At 65.7% G+C, this 18,762-nt stretch overlaps 1 protein-coding gene across 2 annotated transcripts; it reads right to left on the bottom strand.

The window, feature by feature from the left end:
* Positions 1 to 157: 157 nt before the first annotated feature.
* On the bottom strand, positions 158 to 17,805 carry Cars2 (cysteinyl-tRNA synthetase 2, mitochondrial). 2 transcript variants are annotated; one of them, XM_048341087.1, is made up of 15 exons: positions 17,569 to 17,805; positions 17,239 to 17,289; positions 14,524 to 14,641; positions 11,040 to 11,111; positions 10,806 to 10,911; positions 8,184 to 8,267; positions 7,430 to 7,562; positions 6,935 to 7,068; positions 5,789 to 5,856; positions 3,935 to 4,001; positions 3,509 to 3,647; positions 3,004 to 3,127; positions 2,400 to 2,504; positions 754 to 963; positions 158 to 627 (listed from the first exon to the last, which is right to left on the bottom strand). In XM_048341087.1, the coding sequence occupies exons 1-15, from the start codon at positions 17,766 to 17,768 to the stop codon at positions 556 to 558; spliced, it is 1,683 nt and encodes a 560-aa protein (XP_048197044.1). In that variant the 5' UTR covers positions 17,769 to 17,805; the 3' UTR covers positions 158 to 555. The 2 variants fall into 2 exon arrangements, with proteins under 2 accessions (XP_048197044.1, XP_048197045.1); XM_048341088.1 differs by having other exon boundaries at positions 754 to 969; positions 2,412 to 2,504.
* Between the last annotated feature and the right edge of the window lie 957 nt (positions 17,806 to 18,762).

Raw genomic sequence — 18,762 nt, 5'->3', positions numbered from 1 at the left:
GCCCCCTCGAGGAGGGGTGAGCGGGCGGGCAGCTGGGGCCAGGCACTCCAGTCTCAGCCCTGCCCGCGCGGCGCCCCAGGCTCGCTCAGGCCGTCTGGTGAAGCAGGCCCAGGAGGCAGCCTCCCCCCCCCCCCCCCCCCGCCTGGCCGTCTCCAGGGTGGGTGGGCCGCGTCACTGCGCCCAGGTCCCTCCCTGTGTGGCGGAACACGGCTGCCCCTCCACCACGAAGGAGGCGGGGAGCAGCCCAAGCTGGCGGCTCCGGATCTGCCGTCTGGGGAAGCCGGGAGGCGGCGCCAGCTCCCCGCTCCTTCAGCAGCGGCCAGGCAGGGCCAGGGCGCGGAGGGCAGGCGCGCTGTGGTGAGCCGTGCTCCCTCACCGGCCCCGTGGCGTCCACCCCAGGGCGTCGAGTCTGGCTGCCCTCGGGCGCTTCTGGAAAGAAGCCGGCGGGTCGGGACTGGTGGACTGGGACGATGGGTGAACCGCCACACGTGGAACTTTAATGTAAAGCTTTCCCGTGGAGAACACACAGAGCTGCCTGGGGGGGGGGCTTCGGCCTCAGCCCCCCGGCTTCTGGCATTTTATCCTGGGGTCCAGCAGTTCCCAGGTGGTGGTCGCGCTGCCCCTGTCCTGGAGGAAGGAGAGAGGCTGCGATGCCATCGCCTCGCTCGGGAGCAGAGGGGCACAGCGGGGGGGGGGGGGGGGGTAGGGGGGACCCGGGACCCGCCTGCCCTTGGGGCGGGCTTCTCCGCTCACCTTAATGCTGACGCCGTGGGCGGCCAGGTTCTGGCGCAGCGCATCGCACGCGTCCAGCAGGGGGCGCCTCTCCCGGAGCTGCCGTCGCCCGGGCTCCCCCGCCGCCTCCGGGGTGGCCAGCGCGAACTGCCGGACCTTCAGCCGGAAGCGCACCAGCTCGTCCACCACGCCGGCCAGCGCGGCTGCGCTGCCGCCGTCTCCTGCAACACACTGACGGCACGCCGCGCCTCAGCACGGGCGGGCACCTGCCGGGGCGGGGGGAGCCCAGCCCAGCGTGCGTGCGTGCTGGGACTTGAACTCGGGGCCTGGGCGCTCTACCACAGGAGCCACGGCTCCGGGATGATGCTGCCTGGGCTGGCTTTGGGCCTCGCTCTCGGGTCCCAATCCTCCTCAGCACCGGGGCCTGTCCTTCCCGTTCCCCGAGCTCGTTCCTGCTGGGCCCTCGTGTGGACGGGCGAAGCGGGCGGGCGTGCGGTGTCGTTCTCCTCCAGGCCACGCCGGCAGCCCCGTGCACAGGCCCACCCAAGGCTCGGAGCCACGCGTGTCACCTGCGGGGACGCAGCCAGGCGGGGGGGGGGGGGGGGGGCCGAGGCCTCGCCCTGCCGTGCCACCCCGATCGCCTGACAAGGAGCCACGAGTGCAGCTCCAGCCCGAAGCGGGCAGATGACCGGCGGGGACAGGTCCGCACGGGCGGGCTAGGCTACCGTGGCTGGGCGGGGGGGGGGGGGGGGCTCCAGCCTCCTCTGCAGGGCACGAACTCGAGAAAGTGACCACATGGTTCTCTAAGTGGCTCCGGGCCCTCTCCTTCCCCTCTGACCCGTGTAAGTCTGCAGGGCGAAGCGGGGTTGGGGGGGACGGGACAGGGACTGCACTTGGACTCCGGAGCCTACAAACTGATCCAGAGGAGCCGCAGGGATCGACCAGGGCAGCCGGGCAAATGCTGTCTGCAGAGCCCGGGGAGGTCGGGAGGGAGGTTGGGGAGGGAGGTTGGGGCGGGAGGGCCCTGCGGTTATGGTTAGTGGGCGGTGGTGTGCACGCTGAGTGACAAGGTCGATCGACGCGTGTGTGCCTCGGCTCTGCACACTGGGTCCACACTACCCGCTCACCCGCACGTGGTCAGTACATCTGAACGCCTTTGCGTACTGAAAAGCAGCAGCCTCCTGGGTACCTAGGAGGCTGAGCTCTGAGGATTACAAGTCAAACCTGGATGGGACAGTGAAGTCCAGGAGACTCTTGACACCGACTGACCAGCAAAGGGCCGGAAGTGGCGCTGTGGCTCAAGGGGTAGAGCAGCGGCCCTGAGAGATACAGCGAAGGGACAGTGCCCAGGCCCCGAGTTCAAGCCCCAGGATGGCCCCCAGAAAGAACCAGCCTCTTGAGGAGTGGCCCAGCTGACCACAGCCTTGCCGTGGAATCCCCGAGGGCACCCCGAGGGGACGCGGCCGGCTCCACGGGGCCACCAGCCATGCCCGCGCATGGAGGACGGAGGGAGACGGGACCCGCTGGGCGGAGTGGGAGACCCAGCTCTGCCGATCCAGGCGCGCGGCCGGCGGACGCGGAGGACTGGGGGCCGATGTCCCAGGAGTAAGGCCCCCCCCCAGGTGTGTGCAGTGCCAAGGGCCGGGCTGGCCCTGCGGAGGACGCACCTGTCCCTGCTGCTGTCCCAGGGAGATCCCGGCCATGTCAAAGAACCGCTCGACGAAGGACACGATGGCGCCGAACACCGCAGGGCTCCGGGGGCCGCCGGGTTCCTGGAGGGGGGGAGCGTGGAGCTGAGCGGCCCGGCGCGCAGCGGGAAGCGCCATGCGGACCGCGGCAGGCGCTCGGCCGTGGGGCGGGCGGGCTAAGGCCCCGGGCTCCCTCTGGCAGGGCCAGCCTTGCGCCTCTGTGCCTCAGTGCCCCCGTCTGTCACACGGGGACGGCGAGGACACTGCTCACGCACCAGGAGCCTGCGGGTTAGGCGTGGCGTGGGGTGCAGCGGGTGGGGTTCTGGGTCGGAATGAAAACAAGTCCTGTGGCGGACGTCAGAGGTCGGGCACAGATGGGGGTGAGCTCGCCCATGGGGGTGGCTCGTCTCCGGGTGCCCTGGGGTGGCAGAGGCTGGAGGAGGAGACGGCACGGGCTCCCCCCACACCTGCCCCACACCCCACGAGGAGCCCCTGGGGCAAGGGTGGCCCGGGGGAGCAGGGCCCGGGGTGAGGCAGAAGACTGGGCTGTTCCAGAAAGCCCTTGTTCCAGAAGGATCCTTGCCTGAGGGCCGGCCCGGAGCTGCCGGTTCCCGTGGTGCACGAGGTCCAGGATGGCGTCCACCGCCCGGGGGGTGTCAAAGTCGTCGGCCAGCGCGGCCTTCACGGCCCTCTTCGTGCGGGCGAGCCTGGGGAAGGACGGACGCGAGCCGCCGGGTCAGCAGCCGCCCCGCCCGCCCGCCCCCCCAAACCCGCGTCCCCACGTGCCCGACCTTCGCGCGTGGAACCCCAGCTCCAAAGCCAGAAGCCCGCGGCTCACGCGGGCCCCGGAGGAAAGGCGTGGGGAGCCCGGGAAATCACCACGATCACCACGAACCGTGGGAACGGTGTGGACGCCCGCCCCCCCCCATCCTGGGGGGAAGATGGGGTGCCCGACCCCCGTCCGCCCCGGCCCCAGGGCCCCAGAGCTACGCGTTTGGAGGTCACTGAGGAAGACCCCTCCCTCCTCTCCGACCCCGCGGGGACTGTCAGGAGAGGGGCCCCCGGGGGCCGCGGGGCGCGGGCCTCACCTCTCCCAGAGCGCGCCCTCGCTGACCGCGCCGCCCGCCAGCTGCCCCCTCATGTAGGCGCGCGCGTCCCCCGCGAACGACGCCAGCCCCAGCAGCAGGCCCCGGGCTTCCTGCATGGAGCTGTCGCTGTAGTCGACGGCTGCGGAGAGGGAGGGCGGGCGATGCGGAGGGGCGGCGTGCCGGGCGGACGTCCACCCCCGCGGGACCCGACGCCAGCATCCTCCCCCCCTCCCGGGAGCACGCATGGGCAAGGGGCCTGGGACGCTCAGAGCTGGGTTCCAAGACGGCGGGCGGGACGGGGGGCTCCGATGGGGGGGGCACTGGGACACCCACAGTGCGGGGCCAAAGTCACAGCCAGAGCCTGAAGGGTGGCAGCGGCCGCGCCGCCCCCCCCACCCACCGGGGTCCCCGCGCCGCCCCACTCACCCGACCGGTAGCTGCTGCGCATGCAGAAGAGCCGGAAGACGTCGGGGGAGAAGGTCTGCAGGAAGTCCTGGAAGGGGCCGCGGGGAGCGTCACCCCAGCACGGGCCGGCCAGGCCCTCGCGGCGGGAAGCCCTGCCGGACCCGCCCGCCCGCCCGCCCGCGGTGCCCAGAGCACACGGGCTCCCGCCTCCCCGCGGCGGCCTGGGGGCAGAGGGGAGCCCGGCGCCCAGGGTGCTGAGCAGCTGCGGGGCCCGGGGGCCTCTGGGACGCCCGTCTGGCGGGGCGCAGGATGGGGCGGCGCTGCGCGCTGGGGAGCCGCGCCCCGGCCCGGCCTGCTCGGGTGAGGCTGGCCGGCCCCGATGGCGGGTTCTCCCTTCTCTACCCTCCGCCTCGCAACTCACTGGACCTCGGGCTGAGCGGGGCTCGGGGTTACCCTGTCTATCTCCCCGAGCCTTCGGGGTGCCGTCATTACAGGCAGGCAGTTTAACCAGAACCCCAGAGCGAAGCTTCCTCCAGCCCCTGTGGGCTCCCCTCCATGCTTGCTCTCCACCCCACCTGGCCACGGCGGAGGGTGAAGCGTGAGGGGGACGTGGCCCGCCCGGTGCCCTTTAGGGGCGCAGCGTTGACGTTGGCATCGGTGGGGATCCGGCGCTGGCTGCCCTGCCCCCCCAGGCGCCCTTGGCCAAGCCAACCTCTAGGGTCTAACGGGAGGGAGCACAACGCGGCACCGGAGCCGCCACGCGGTCGCCGAGAGCAGCGCCAGGCGGGCACCGAGGCCCCCGTGTGTCCTGCTGGGGACACGGAGGACGCCACCGTCCTAGCTACCGCAGGACGAGAGGAATGGGCAGGTGGCAGAGCAGGCTCGGGCCTGGACCGGAAACGAGACTCGAGTACTGCAGAAGCAAAAACAACCACGCCGACTGCGCAACACCCGTGCGAGGTAAAATGCATTCACCAAGAGGAAACGCGACACGGCTGACATGACCGCCAGGGCGGGTCGTCGGGTCATGAGGAGCCCCTCGCTGCCCCCCCCCCCCCCCCGACAACTCGGGAGCTCACAGTGAAACAGTGGTGCTGGCAGAAAGCAGCTACACCACGGGGCACCCGGGAGAGCGCCCCACGCCAGCCCCGCAGGTGCCACGCTGACCACGGCCGTTCCAGCAGCCCAGCACCGCAAGCAAGGCTGGAGGAGACGCCGGGCTGTGCCGGCCGGGAGCCCGCCGCCCGCTGACCACGCGCGGCCTGTCCCGGCGCTGGTCTTGTGCTCAATTTCTTCCAACTGCTCTGCAAGCGTGAAACTTTGACACACTTGAAGACTTTAAGGACGGCACACCTGTATTGTATTGTTCTGTGAGGGGTGACACTTCGCTTGCTAGTCCTGTCAACTCCCAAGTAAAACTAAGTTTGCGCGGGGGGGGGGGGGGGGGGGGCACATCTTATAGCCTGAGGCCGAGGTCGACTTTAAAACTAGCCCCGGCAGAAAAATCTGCTAGACTCTTACATCCGATTAGCCAGCCAACAGCTGAAGCAGCCTTAAGCGGAAAAGCCAATCCAGAGTGTGAAGCCTTGAGCGCAAGCCCCAGTATGAGGGAAGGAAAGGAGGGAGGGAGGGAGGGAGGGGGGATGAACGCATTCTACACTCTAGCTCCGGGCCCCATCCCCAGGTCCCCGCCCCGGGGCAGTGGATACAGCAGCCTCTCCCCAATCGATGGAGAGAGACAAACACTTGCAAGCCAAGTCCTCCCAGGAAGCTGACACAAAAGCTAGAGCCGGGGGTGGCGGGGTGGAGAGTGAGAGAGGAGGGGAGGGGCTCTCGTCCCCGCAGGGAGCCGTCCACACCCACACAACACATTACCTTAATGGTGATGTAGTTGTTTAAAGACTTGGACATTTTTTCTGCTGTGCCTTTGACATGCAAATGTCCTGCAGAGAAAACAAAAGAATTCCTCCTGAGCTGGGTTAGCCTGAGACCCTGCTGTAATCAGAGGGGACAGGTGCAGGCTCCAACTTCCGGACCTGCAACCCAGGGCGCGGCACCGCCAGCTGAGGGGCCGGGAGAGTCACCAGGGAGACGGGGCAGAAACGTGTCACCTGACATGCGCCACCAGGGACACCCGTGCGGTTCCACCCAACCCATCGGTCTAATAACTCTGTGGAGTTCCCAGCGCATGAAACCGCACCCGTGCAATTCCACAGCGCACAGCGCGTAGCCGGTGCGGGGAATTCTACAGAACTGGTTACACGCCACGCACCGTAAAAATGTTTACAAACAGACACATCTGTGGAGCAAAAACATCCCTTCTGGGGTCTGAGGCGGGTGTCCCCCAAACCCCCTTGCTGACACCCTCCCAAGGGGATGGTGGCAACGGTGGAGTCTTTGGCAACGTGGCGTTCGTGAGGGTGGAGCCCCAATGAGTGAGATCAGTGCCGTGTCACTACAACAAAGCACCAGAAGCGGGATACTTCACCCGCCAAAGATGTGTGCCCTTTGTAGACGATCCAGTCGCAGTACAAAAGAAGTCAGGTACCAACCAGTGGCTCACACAAGTAATCCCAGCCACTCAAGAGGCTGAGATCAGAGGGTGGAGGTTTGAAGCCAGCCGGGGCAGGAAAGTCTGCGAAACTCTCAGCACAAAGTGGACGGGGAGAAATAAAGAAAAGCTGGAAGTGGAGCGGCGGCTCACGTGGGTAGCGTGACAGCCATGAGCAGAGAAGCTAACAACACTGAGTTCAAGCCCTGATACTGGCCCACAGAGAGAGAGCGACAAAAAAAAACCCTCTGCTAATCTGAAACAAACATACATAAAACAGCATTGTTACGGGCTTTGCATGCTCTGGGTAATTCCAAAAAGTCACCCTTCTCGTAGCGTCCAAAGACGTTCCGGTCCAAGCCACTCAGATGCCAGTCATTTCACAAGCCCCGCCCCCGGCCTGGCCACTGAGGCAAGCACCCACTCCCAAGCGACGGGAGCCAGGCCCGGCCCGGCCCGTGGAGACTCACCCGAGTGCAGGAAGTAGTTCCCCCACTGCCGGCTCTGGTGGAAGACCTCGCTCTGCGCGATCTCGTTCTCGTGGTGCGGAAATGCCAGGTCCACCCCGCCCGAGTGGATGTCCAGCTGACTTCCAAACACCAGGCTGGGAGGCAAGGAGCCGAGCGGTGACTCCGCCCCCGCCCCAGGCCCCGCCCCCAGGCCCCTTCCCATGATCCTCTAAGGAACCAGATGTCCTGCCCAGTGCTCCATCCCAGCGGAGCTCCACACACCACTCCAGCTGAGTAAGGACTCCGCGTGGAGACCCCCATCCGCTGTTCTGCCCAGTGCCTGAGCTAGCGCACTACGATAGCCCTGGTAGGACAAAGCCACCAGGACAGCCACGTCCCCCTGCCTGTGGGAGCAGGGCGGAGGCAGGTGCGAGCACCCCAACACCGGGCTCCGGGCCCCCCAGGTCGGTCTCCGCACAAAGCTGCCGTGGACGATGCTCCACACGGGGGACTTACCTGGCCATGGCGGAGCACTCGATGTGCCAGCCGGGCCTTCCCTCCCCCCACGGGGAGCCCCAGAACACCTCCCGGGGCCTCGCGGCTTTCCACAGGGCAAAGTCGTTGGCGTGGCGCTTGTCCGAATCGGTGGCTGCAGGGGGAACAATGGTGTACAAGAAAGCAGTCACCTCCAGGCTGTGGGGAGCGGGGCGGGACGGGGGAAGTGCCGGGGCGGCAGCCACCGCGCAAGATGGTGTGTGCTCCCCAACACAGACTGGCCCACAATCCCGCCACCGCGCTCCCGGCCTGTCTGTCAGGAGTGGGCAGCGCGACCCCCACGGTGTCTGCAGCAGCTTTGGTCACAGTGTCCCAGCGTGGAAGCCACCAAGATGGCCTTGAGCCAGGGGAGGACCCACGGCAAGTCAGAGAGACCAGAAAGGAGCACCAGCCCGAGGGCGGTCACAGGCACGGTCCTGAGGGCTCAGGGGACGGCTCACGGGCACGAGAGCAGCAGGGCGGGGGCTTGGGGGTGGCAGCCGCAGGGGGAGACGGGAAGGGGCGGCACTAGACGCCTGACGCCCCAAGTTTCATCTCCTCCAAGAAACGAATTGAGACGCCCCAAGTTTCATCTCCTCCAAGAGATGAATTGACGCTACCGCGCAGCCGATCCGATGGGCCGGTGTTACCCCAGCCCCCCCCCCGCCCCCCCTCGGCTGTGTGCGCACGCGTGGCCTCAGCCGCAGGCCCCTCCCTCCCCTCGGCCGGCACTCACCTGGCTCCGCGGCCGCCGCGGGGGCCACGCCCACCAGCTTGCCATACTTGTCCCCTCGCGAGCGCAGGTCGAAGTAGACGTTGCCTGGCGCACAGACAGGACAGCGTCACTGCCGCACCCCGGCAGGCCTCGGGCCGACAGGACCGCAGCGCACACAGGAGGAGCCGGGGGGGGGGGGGGGGGGACCCGGAAGCTCACGCGCGAGTGTGCGGCCCGTGCCAGGACTCTGCACGACGGCACAGGCTCGCTTCCCCTCGGCCCTTGGGCTGGGTGCCAGGCGCTGTTTGCTTTAGCTTATTTTGGTGATGCTGGGGTTTGAACCCAGGACCCCGCCGCCCTCACCGGGCCTCAGCTCCCTCCGTGCTCATGGCCACTTTTTAGACAAGATCTCCCGGTTCTGCCGGGAGCCCGCGTGGACACCCGGCTCTTCTACCATCGGTATTGTAACGCGGTGGCACAAAGGGCTTTCGACTCAACAAGCCATGAGGACGACGCGTCCCGACCAACGCCCAGAGTCTCTTAAGCGACGTGCGCGCCAGCCAGCGGGCCACAGCCCCCGGGGCCACTTCCCCGGGCAAGCCAGGCGCGGAGCCGGGGAGCTGGGGTCGGCAAAGCTGCCCCTGCCCCCGCCAGCCGCCCGGGCGGCAATCACCGGGGCGGGGGCCAGGCCCAGGCAGCTCCGGCCCGCGTACACTTTCAACTTTCAGTCCCGTGGTGCCCACACGGGCCAGCCGCCCTGGCAGCCTTCCTGTGGCCCAGGGAGCCTTCGCCCGGGCCCACCCCGCGAGCCGGCGCGCAGAGCCGGGGGCCTGGGGAGGGGGGGAGACACTCAGCCCGGCCAGGTCGACAGGCTCTGAACACAGAGAGCACGGGCCTCGGGCAGCAGCAGCCACGCCGCGCCTCCCGGTCATCCCCCCCCCCCCCCCCTCCCGGTCATCCCCCCCGCTGCTGCCGGTAGCCATCTGCTGAACCAGTTGCTTTCCCCCAGCAGCTCAAGGATCACCTCCCAGCCCGGCCTTTGTGGAGCCGTCGCCGAGGTCCAGATGACAGGGAGGAGGTGGATTTACGTCTGGAGTTATGTGCGTGCTGTCTTTAAAGTTCTACACTAACACGAGGAGAAGAAACGATAAGGACAGACACTTCCCCTTGTCGCCTATGCCCAGGGAGGGCCCGTGCCGGAGCAGCCCAGTGGAAGCGGCGGCTGCCGTCCGGGCTCGTGGGCAGGGCCCCGGCTGCCCTTGCGCTGTGGGGCTCGGGGACAGCGGGCAGGGCGGGCCTTGCCACTCGGCTGCTGACCCAGCCCCCCCCCCCATGCCCTGGGCGGGGGCCCAGCCTGAGGACTTGCAGTACACGGGGCGTGCACACTGGGAGCGGCAGATGACAGCACCGAGGAAAGACCACACCACAGAGCCTGGTGGAGCTGACAGTGGGGGGGTGGGGGAGGCGGGACCAGGAGGGAGGGAGGGACGGGTGGCGTGGCCCCGTGTGCGACCACAGAGGAGGCCACCTGAACAGCAGGCCAGTCTTACAGGATGAGGGCATCTTGCACACTGGCGGCTCTTGAAAAAGCCCCTCCGGAGCTGTGGCTGTGGGTGTGGGCTCACACCTGTGACTCACACCTGTGAGCTACGTGCCAACGAGGCTCGGGTCTGAGGGACACAACGCCGTGAAACTCTCCTCTCCAAATAGCCAGCAAAAAGCAGGGAGAGGAGGCACGGCAAAAAAGAAAGCCCAACAAGAGTGCAGGGTCCTGAATTCAAACCCCGGTACCAACACGTGTGACACACACACACACACACACACACACACACACACACACCCCAACGTCCTAAGCAGGGAACAAGGGAGATGGATGAGAGGGTAAGTGTGCTGAAGGGCTCAGGTGGAAGAACACTTAACTAGCAAGATGAAGCCCTGGGTTCAATCCCCAGCCAAAAGGAGCCAATGAGATAGAAAGACCCAGGTGCGGCGGCCCCCCGACTCCATGAGGAGGGGACAAAGAAGCCACGTGGAGAGGACGGGGCGCTTCCGGGAAGGACACGGTCGCCGTGACCACAGCTCGGGGCCCCCCGAGCTCACACGCCAGCAAGGGAGTGCGGAGGCAGCTAACCTCTGGGGACCGTTCCCGTGAACGGCCGGGGGGGGGGGGGCAGCCCTCACAGGCAGGGGCCCCCCAGCTCCTGCCTCTGCTCCCGCCTTTTTGTTACCAAAGTTCTAAAGGGCTGGGCGTCAGCCGCTCGGGCCTGAAACGTGCACCGCCCGGGCCGATGAGGCCGAGGACCCCGAGTCAAGGCGGGCCCGGCAGGAGAGCGGGGGACACGCGCCTTCCGGGGACTACCCGAAGCCAGGCGGAGCGAGAACACGAAGGACTAGCGCCCGGGCTCCGAGTTCAAGCCCGGGGGCAGCTCAACAGCAGGAAATAAACAAACCCCAAACCCTCCTAAAGGAAGCCGCGCGCAGGCGGTGACGGGGCGCCCCCGCCGCCCCCACCCACACGGCCACGAAGACCGGACGCCGGGGCCTTCCCGCCAGACGCGCCGCCAAGAGCCACCGACACAGGCGGGGCGCCAGCGGCCCCAGCCCCCCAGACCCCCCGCCCCCCGCCCCCCGCCCCCCCCCCACCTCTGGCTGTGGGGTAGGCGTGCCCGCGCGCGATGATCCCCTCGATGAAGGCAATTATCTGCGGGATGTTCTCGGTCACCCTCAGGCTCACCGTGGGCGGCAGGACCTGCGAGAGAATCCACACCGGCGGCGTCGCCCTGGGCCCTGGGCGGCGGGGGCTCGGGCTCCAGGCCTGGCTTGGTCTAGAGCAGCCGGCTCGGCACCTCCACCCTTCCGGGCCCCAGCATGCCTTACCTTCAGGGCGGCCATGTCTTGCTTAAAACCTTCCTCATAGACGCTGGCGAGAGCCGCGGGCGACACGTTCATCTGCAGAGGGGTTGGGTGAGCACGTGGGCACGCTGGGGGGCTCCCCGGGCCGCGGACTGAACCCCCCACCCCCCACGGCTGGGGCGGCGCCCACCTGCCCGTCGGAGGTGAGAACGAGTGACCATGGAGGGCAAAGCCTCCCCCACCCCGTTTCTAAACCAAAGCTGTGAGGCCAGCCCCCACCGCTGAGCCCCCCCGCGCCCCCCGAGAGGAAAACAGAAGGGTCCAAGGCTCACGCCTGTAATCCCGCCTACTCAGGAGGCTGTGATCTGAGGATCGTGGTTCAAAGCCAAGCCAGGCAGACAAATCTGAGGGCTGCTTGGCTCTAATTAACTAGCAACAAGACGGCGGTGGGGCTCAAGTTGAAAAGGCCAAGCAAGAACACAAGGTCCTGAGCTCAAACCCCCAATAACGGCTTTTCTTTTTGTTGGTGATGGGGCTTGAACCCAGTGCCGGGGCGCCGTCCCTGAGCTTTTGCGATCGAGGCTAGGGCTCTACCACTTGCAGCCATAGTTTGACTTCAGGCTTTCCGGTGGTTCATTGGAGGTAAGAGTCTCACGGACTTTCCCGCCCAGGCTGGCTTTGAACCTCAATCCTCAGATCTCCTCCCCCGCCGCCCAACAGTCGGTGACAACACTAGGATGACAGGCTCATGCGAGCCCCGCTACCCACTTCCTCTCTTACTTTGAGTGAGCTGGAACAGCTCGCGAGGATCCGTTTTTAACAAATGAGCTACCATTCCCCATGTCCATTTTTTTCTACTGAGTTGTAGAGCTCTTATTATAATAGAAGCTATTTCTATATCCGAGAAGTCAGGCGTTTTTCCTTTCGAAAGGGGGTCTCGCTGCCGGGCTGACTTTGAACTCGAGATCCTTCTGCCTCAGCCTGCTGGGTTGTTGGGCCACAGGCAAGTGCCACCCGCGCCTGACAGAACTCAGTCATCCAGCTCTGGGGTGAACTTTGACTCACTTTTCAGAGTTTCAACACCACGGTCCTTCACGGCACACAGAATACTGTTTATAGTTTGCCGTCTCTCATGTTTCTGAATCTCTTCCCATAAATGGTTCCTGACTTGGACACAGACCCAGAAACCCCTTTCCCAGCACCCCGGGCTGCAGGTCCTTCTCCAGACGGCGACCCAACCGTCCACACCATCCCCCCCCCCCCACCGACGCGAGATGCCATCCTCTGCCAGGAAACAACTCAGACCGCGTTAGTGGTCTCGCAGGCGGCCATGTCAAGTTAGCTTCCCCTCTTCTTCCCGGGGAACCCCGGTGGACTGGGCCCTCCCCACTCAGACTCAGCCTCCGGCCTTTCCAGAACATTCCTTCTTGTCAGAAAGCCAGGGAACACGGGCCACTGGCCAGAAGAGTGATTCGGGGCCTGAGTCACGCCATAGGAAGCACTAGTGTTATTTTACTTGGCGTAAAATGCTGCCGTGCAAATGCACCTGTTTACACCTGCTGTGCCTTTCACCCCTGACAAAGGATGAAATTGTGTCAAAAATTCAAGCCAAGGGAGTTCGGAAAACTGGAACAATATCGCTGAAAATGCTTAAAGACAGACGTCACGGGAGATCATCAAGCAGAGCTCGGAAGGCCGTGTGGGAGGCAGGCCGTGTGGGAGGCAGGCCGCGCACGCCCGTGTGCTCCACGCCCCACGCCACGGGACGCCGCGGGGCCGGGGAGAGGAATCGGACCCCGGCGGCGGCAAGGGGGGGCGCGGAGGCCCGGGGCGGCCGGCCACGGGAGGACGGTGCCGGGCGGCTCGTTCACAGCCGGGCGGGGCGCCGGGCAGGGGCAGGGAGCTGGCGCGATCGGTTCAGAACTGCGCAAGGAGAAGGTTCTGGAGACCCCGGCGGCCCTTCACCAGCGAGACCAAGTTCCTCTCAGAACGGACAGGCGGCACGCTCTGTTCTGCTACCGAACGTGGCAGGGAAAGCTGGGCCCTGGGGGCTCTGCGAGGGTCAGCGCCAGCACCTCAAAACTAAACGAACGTGCGCCCTCTGGAGGTGGTGGGCGGCACCGCGTCGGTTCAAGGCCAAGCTCGAACGACAGGGAAGCCAGCCAGCAGCAGGACAGACAGCTCGTCGGTGACCAGTCCACACCGCCCTCAGCCATACTCTACTTCTTTCTGGAATTTTCCATGTAGTATTTTCAGACTGTAGCTGACCCTGGGTCTGTGACGCGCACACACGAGCGAGGCCGACTGCCGTCTTCACAGGTGTCCACATGGAGACCAACGGCTTCTCGCTAGCCAGGCCCGGGGACCTCCGCGGCAGCCTGCGCCCAGAGGGCAAGGCACAAGTCCTGGCTATGGAATCCAGGCAAAGGGAGGCAGGGCTCCTCTGAACTCTACTTCCCGTTGCTCTGCACAGGACTTATTTTTTTAAAACATTCTAGCCAGGTGCTGCTGGCTCACACCCGTCATCCTAGCTACTCAGGAGGCTGAGGTCTGAGGATCACAGTTCAAAGCCAGCCGGGGCAGGAAAGTCTGTGATACTCTTATCGCCAATTAGTCACAGAAAAAGCCAGAAGTAGTGCTGTAGCTCAAGTGTTAGAGGGCTAGCCTTGAGCAAAAGGGGATTAGGGACAGCGCCAGACCCAATTAATTAAAAATTTAATTAATTTAAAAAATTTAATAAAAACTTTTAAGCTGAGCACTGGTGTCTCGTACCTGCATAATCCTAGCTACTTAAGCTACTGAGATCTGAGGACTGTGGTTCAAAGGCAGCCTGCAGGAAAGTCTAAGTCTGTGAGGCTCTTTAGCTCCAACTGATCATCAAAAAGCCAGAAATGGACTAGGAATGTGCCCTAAAAGTAGAGTGCTTTCCCGGCACGCGTGAAGCCCTGGGTTCGATTCCTCAGCACCACACAGACAGAAAAAGCCCGAAGGGGCTCAAGTGGCAGAGTGCTCGCCTTGAGCAAAAAGAAGCCAGGGACAGTGCTCAGGCTCTGAGTTCAAGGCCTCAGGACTGGGCCAAAAATAAAGGAAAAAAAAAAGAAAAATCCAGAAATGGAGCTCAAGTGGTAGAGCTCTAGCCTTTAGCAAAAGAGCTCAGAGACATGGCCCAGGCCCTGAGTTCAAGCCCCAGGATCATCGGCACAGATAGACACACAGACACACACACAGACACACACACAGACACACACACGTTAAAGCTAGGCATGACGGTGCACACCTACGCTGACTGCCCGCAGGGAGGGAGAGTTACTGTCTGCAGAGGGGCTGGAACTAGGTTAGCCCGGACCACAGCTCCAAAGAGAGAGCTTCCTCTCCTGGGACCAGAGGACGACTCCGCGGAGCGGGTCCCGTGTGGTGACAGAACACGGGGGCTCCTCGCCCACGTTGAGGAGGTGCGGCCGCCCCTCGTCGTCATCGGCGAGGGACCCGCGTCCCCCTCCGAGCTCACCTCGCCGGCTCGCCGGATGATCTTGTCGTCCACGTCCGTGATCCCCATCACCATGACCACGCCGCACCCAAACACCTCCGTCAGGATCCTCCGAACGATGTCAAACCGGACGTAGGAGCTGGAAGAAAGGGGGGGGGGCGCTTCCTTGGGGTGCGACCCTCGGAGGGGCTCCCCGCGCCCCAGCACGCCGCTCGCCGGCCCGGCGCGATGACGGGAGGTTCAGGGAGCTCGCCAGGCCAGGCTTCCGCGGACTGGGCTGCTCCACTTGGGTGCGAAAGGGACGGCGACCGATCGCGAGGCAGAAAATGAGCATTCTTCACTTTAGAGCCGGTGAATGGGTTCACGCCTACGACACCTGCGACATCCACGCGTGCCGGCGGCCGGCGGCTCACATCCGAGCTCGCCGGGAGGCCGAGAGCCGGCGCTTCAGGACGGCCTGAGCAGGAAGGTTCTGGAGACTCCTAACTACCCCCCCAAATGCGCAAAGTGGAGCTGTGGCCAAGGAGGAGCACTACCCTTGAGCGACAAAGCTCAGAAACAGCACCCAGGCCCCCAGTTGAAGCCCAAGAACAGAAGCAAACAGCCCCACGCCGGGACAAAGACAGCCATCAGGTCACGGCGGGGAAGCAAGCACCGCTCCCCCGCCCTGCGACTCAATTCCAGCGTCTTCATGTGCTGCGCTGAGGCGGGCCAGGCCTGCAAAACCGAAAGGTCTCCCATCCGCTGAAAACCTCAGGGACGTGGGCTCTCCTGAGAGCAACCCCACAACCCCAGCTCAGTTGTTCCGCGTCCACCTTTGCCACGCACATGGCTTCTCTAACACGAGTTCACAAAACCCTTTCCCCTCGGAGAATAAACGAAGAAGCACGCTTACCCTACGCAAGAACTGGACTCGACACCCAGCGCTGAAGAAACAAGCTCTTGTCACATTGTCATACGCTCTATAGCTACCGTCTCCCCAACTCTACACACACTCCAAACACGGCCGAGGCTGGACCTCCGTCTTAGTGACAAAACTCTTCCAGACACTCCCTGCCCAGGTATGTAACCTCTGGGAGCCTGTCTACCACCTGACAGATTGGGCCACCTCCCAGGTACCCTCGGGGTTGCTGTGGAGGGGTCTCATCCCCCCCCCCCGCCCCCCGCCACAGCACAGGTTCCAACATCACAGGTCAGGCCTACCATTCTCCCTGCTAGGGCTTGCACCCGCCTAGAGCGCGGATGACCGCGGAGAGCAACGTCCAAGGGGGCTCTACCCAGACCCAAGCTGAATGAAATCAAGCCAGGTGGCGCGCCCGGCCGGAGGGGCCCAGGTCGCGTCCTAAGCCCCATCCGGGGTGTAAAGGCGTGCACAGGAGAGCACGCCCACCGGTCAGAAACAGGGGCCGAGAAGCCAAAAGACCTAGGCCACCTTCCGGTGGCCGCCCTCCACCCACAGGGCGTCAGCCAGGTTTCCGACCCTGGACTTGTTCCCCCAGGTAGCCAAACGAAGTGCTCGCTGGGGCGGCGGCTAAGTGCTGCCGGGGGCTCCCCCAAGGCGCTTCCCTGCCACACAGCACTCCCCCCAGTGCCCCGCTCACTACCGTACCACACAAGGCCCGCCTGTGGGCTGGGGAGGCTGTACTTGGTGGGTGTTAGTTCCTAAAGTTTCCATGAAGAGCCAGAAAGTTGTACTGTTGTGGGGTTTTTTTTTTGGCGGGGGGGGGGGGGAGTGGTTGTGGGGCTGGAACTCTGGGCCTGGGCGCTGTCCCTGAGCTCCTTAACTCAAGGCTGGTGCTCCACCACCTGAGCCACAGCTCCGCTTCCAGAGTTCTGGTGGTTCATCGGAGATGAGAGTCTCATGGGCCTGTTGTGGTGGCTTATGCCGGTAATCAACCAGGAGGGTGAGACAAGAGGGTCACGAGTTCAAGACCAGCCTGGGCTATACCTTTGGGCTTGGAATATGGCATAGTGGTAGAGGGCTCGCCTCGCATGCATGAAGCCCTGGGTTCGATTCCTCAGCACCACATAGATAGAAAAAGCCGGAAGTGGGCTGGGGATATAGCCTAGTGGCAAGAGTGCCTGCCTCGGATACACGAGGCCCTAGGTTCGATTCCCCAGCACCACATATACAGAAAACGGCCAGAAGCGGCGCTGTGGCTCAAGCGGCAGAGTGCTAGCCTTGAGCGGGAAGAAGCCAGGGACAGTGCTCAGGCCCTGAGTACAAGGCCCAGGACTGGCAAAAAAAAAAAAAAGAAAAAGCCGGAAGTGGCGCTGGGGCTCAAGTGGCAGAGTGCTAGCCTTGAGCACAAAGAAACCAGGGACAGTGCTCAGGCCCTGAGTCCAAGGCCCAGGACTGGCAAAAAAAAAAAAAAAAAGAGAGAGAGAGAAAGAGAGAGAGAGGAAAGAGAAAGAAAAAGGGTTCTCGCGGTCTTTCCTGCCCTGGCTGGCTTGGAATAAGCTCAGATCTCAGCCTCCTGAGTAGCTAGCATGAGCCACCGGCTTGGGGCTGGAAGTTGGGCCTCCTCGTTTCAAAGATGAAGCCAGGAGCCAAGGAGTTAAACGACCTCCCATCAGCTGGGTTGGGTGGGAGCCCCCCCCCTCCGGGGAGCCCCCCTCCCCCGCCTCCCTCCACTCGGGCTCCCGGGATTCCCGGCCAGTGGGGAGGGGGGGCGGATCTGCCTGCGGGAGGCGCACCCTGGCTCGGGTCACGGCCCCTCCACAGGTGAGACTCACCACGCGTGGCCCAGGTGCGCGTGGTCGTACACGGTCGGCCCGCAGCTGTACCTGCAACAGCGGAGGCGCGGCGCGTGAGGATGCCGGGACCCGCGATGCCCGGGCACGGCCGCCGCGCACACCCGAGCCTCCGCACCTCCCGGGGAGGTGCGTGTGCGCCCCGGGCTGACGCCTCCCTCCCGCGCCCGAGACCCCGGCACGCGGACCCGGAACACCGCTCCCAGGCCGCGGCTGGAGGACCCTGGACCCACAACCGCGCCCCGCCCCGCGCCCCGCCGCCCCGCCGCCCCGCGCCCGGCCGCCCCGCCCCGCGCCCCGCCGCCCTCGCACCAGGAGACGGCGTCCGCGCGGGCCACGATCAGCGGGTCCTTCCGGCCGGTGAGGCTGTTGTACACCTGCACGCCGGTGTCATGGCCCGTGGGCCGCAGCCAGGCGTCCCCGCGCCCGGAGCTCGACGGCCGGCCCCGCCCGAGCCCCAGCGCGGCCCGGAGCAGCGGGGCGCCCGCGCGCGGACGGCGCGTCCGCAGCATGGCAGCGGCCCGCGGGAGGCCCGACGCCCCGCCCCCCGGGGCCACGCCCCCCGGAGGCCCCGCCCTCCCGAGCGACGTCCGGCGCGCCCCGCCGGAAGGCCGCCCCGCCGTGGCCACGCCCACCCTCCGGCCCCGCCCCCGCCCCGCCCGGCCCCGCCTCCGTCCGGTCAGCCCGGCCCCGGCCGCGCCCCCGAGCGCCGCGGGCTCCCGGAAGAGGCGGCGGCGGGCGGGAGGAGGCTCCGCGGCGGGGCCCGGCTCTCCGCCCGGGCGGAAGGGCGGGGGGCCCGCGACGGGCAGGACGGGGCGGGGCCCGGGCCCCCCTGCCGACCGCCTCCTATCGGCACCCCGCCACCGGCGCCGGCTTGCTCGCGGGTGCAGCTGCGGCCCAGCGTGTCTGCAGGGCCACGCGGGCCGCATCCAGTGTGCGCCGCACCGGGACGCGCGCTGCACCCCGGCACCCCGAGCGCGCCCGGGATGCCCGCGCCCCACCCCAGTGCCGCGGGCCCGCGCCCCACCGTGCACCGCGGTGCGTGTCCGCACGGCGACCCAGTGTGTGCGTGCCCAGACGCGCGGCGCGCCTGCGTCCCCACACCGCACGAGCGGAGCGCGCAGCCGGCCTGCCCGCCTGCTCGGCGCTGAGCACCCCGCCACTCCCCGGGGCGGGGGTGTCTCCGGATGGAAGGCCAACGGGACGACAATGGGCCAGTCATCGGGTGCGGGTGGCAGGAAATTGAAACAGTCACCCCTCGCTTTATCTGGACCCGGGCGCCCCTACCGGTGCCTCCAAAACAAAGTCGCCTCTGCAGTCCTCGAAACAGCACTGGGGGGCTGAGGTTCCTCCTTTAGTTTGTTCTCTCGAGAGGCAAATGACTAAGGAAGACGGACAGGTATGTTCCTAGAGTGCTTTTTCCTGCAGCTCGGCTTCACGCCAGGCTGTGGTCTGTCGGTGATGTTCTAATGGACAAGGCCACGGTGCCCGAACCTCTTCTTCCTC

The sequence above is a fragment of the Perognathus longimembris genome, chromosome 3, assembly GCF_023159225.1.
Source record: "Perognathus longimembris pacificus isolate PPM17 chromosome 3, ASM2315922v1, whole genome shotgun sequence".
NCBI classification, from domain to species: Eukaryota; Metazoa; Chordata; class Mammalia; order Rodentia; family Heteromyidae; genus Perognathus; species Perognathus longimembris.
This window is presented reverse-complemented; position numbering and strand designations above follow the sequence as displayed.

Excerpts from the sequence above, each read along its gene's own strand:
- Cars2 (XM_048341087.1), bottom strand. The coding sequence starts at position 17,768 with ATGCTGCGGACGCGCCGTCCGCGCGCGGGCGCCCCGCTGCTCCGGGCC. Across the intron at positions 8,268-10,805 it reads CGCCTACCCCACAGCCAGAG|GCAACGTCTACTTCGACCTG; the intron begins GTGGGGGGGGGG and ends TCTGTGCGCCAG. Across the intron at positions 5,857-6,934 it reads GAACTACTTCCTGCACTCGG|GACATTTGCATGTCAAAGGC; the intron begins GTGAGTCTCCAC and ends TTTTCTCTGCAG.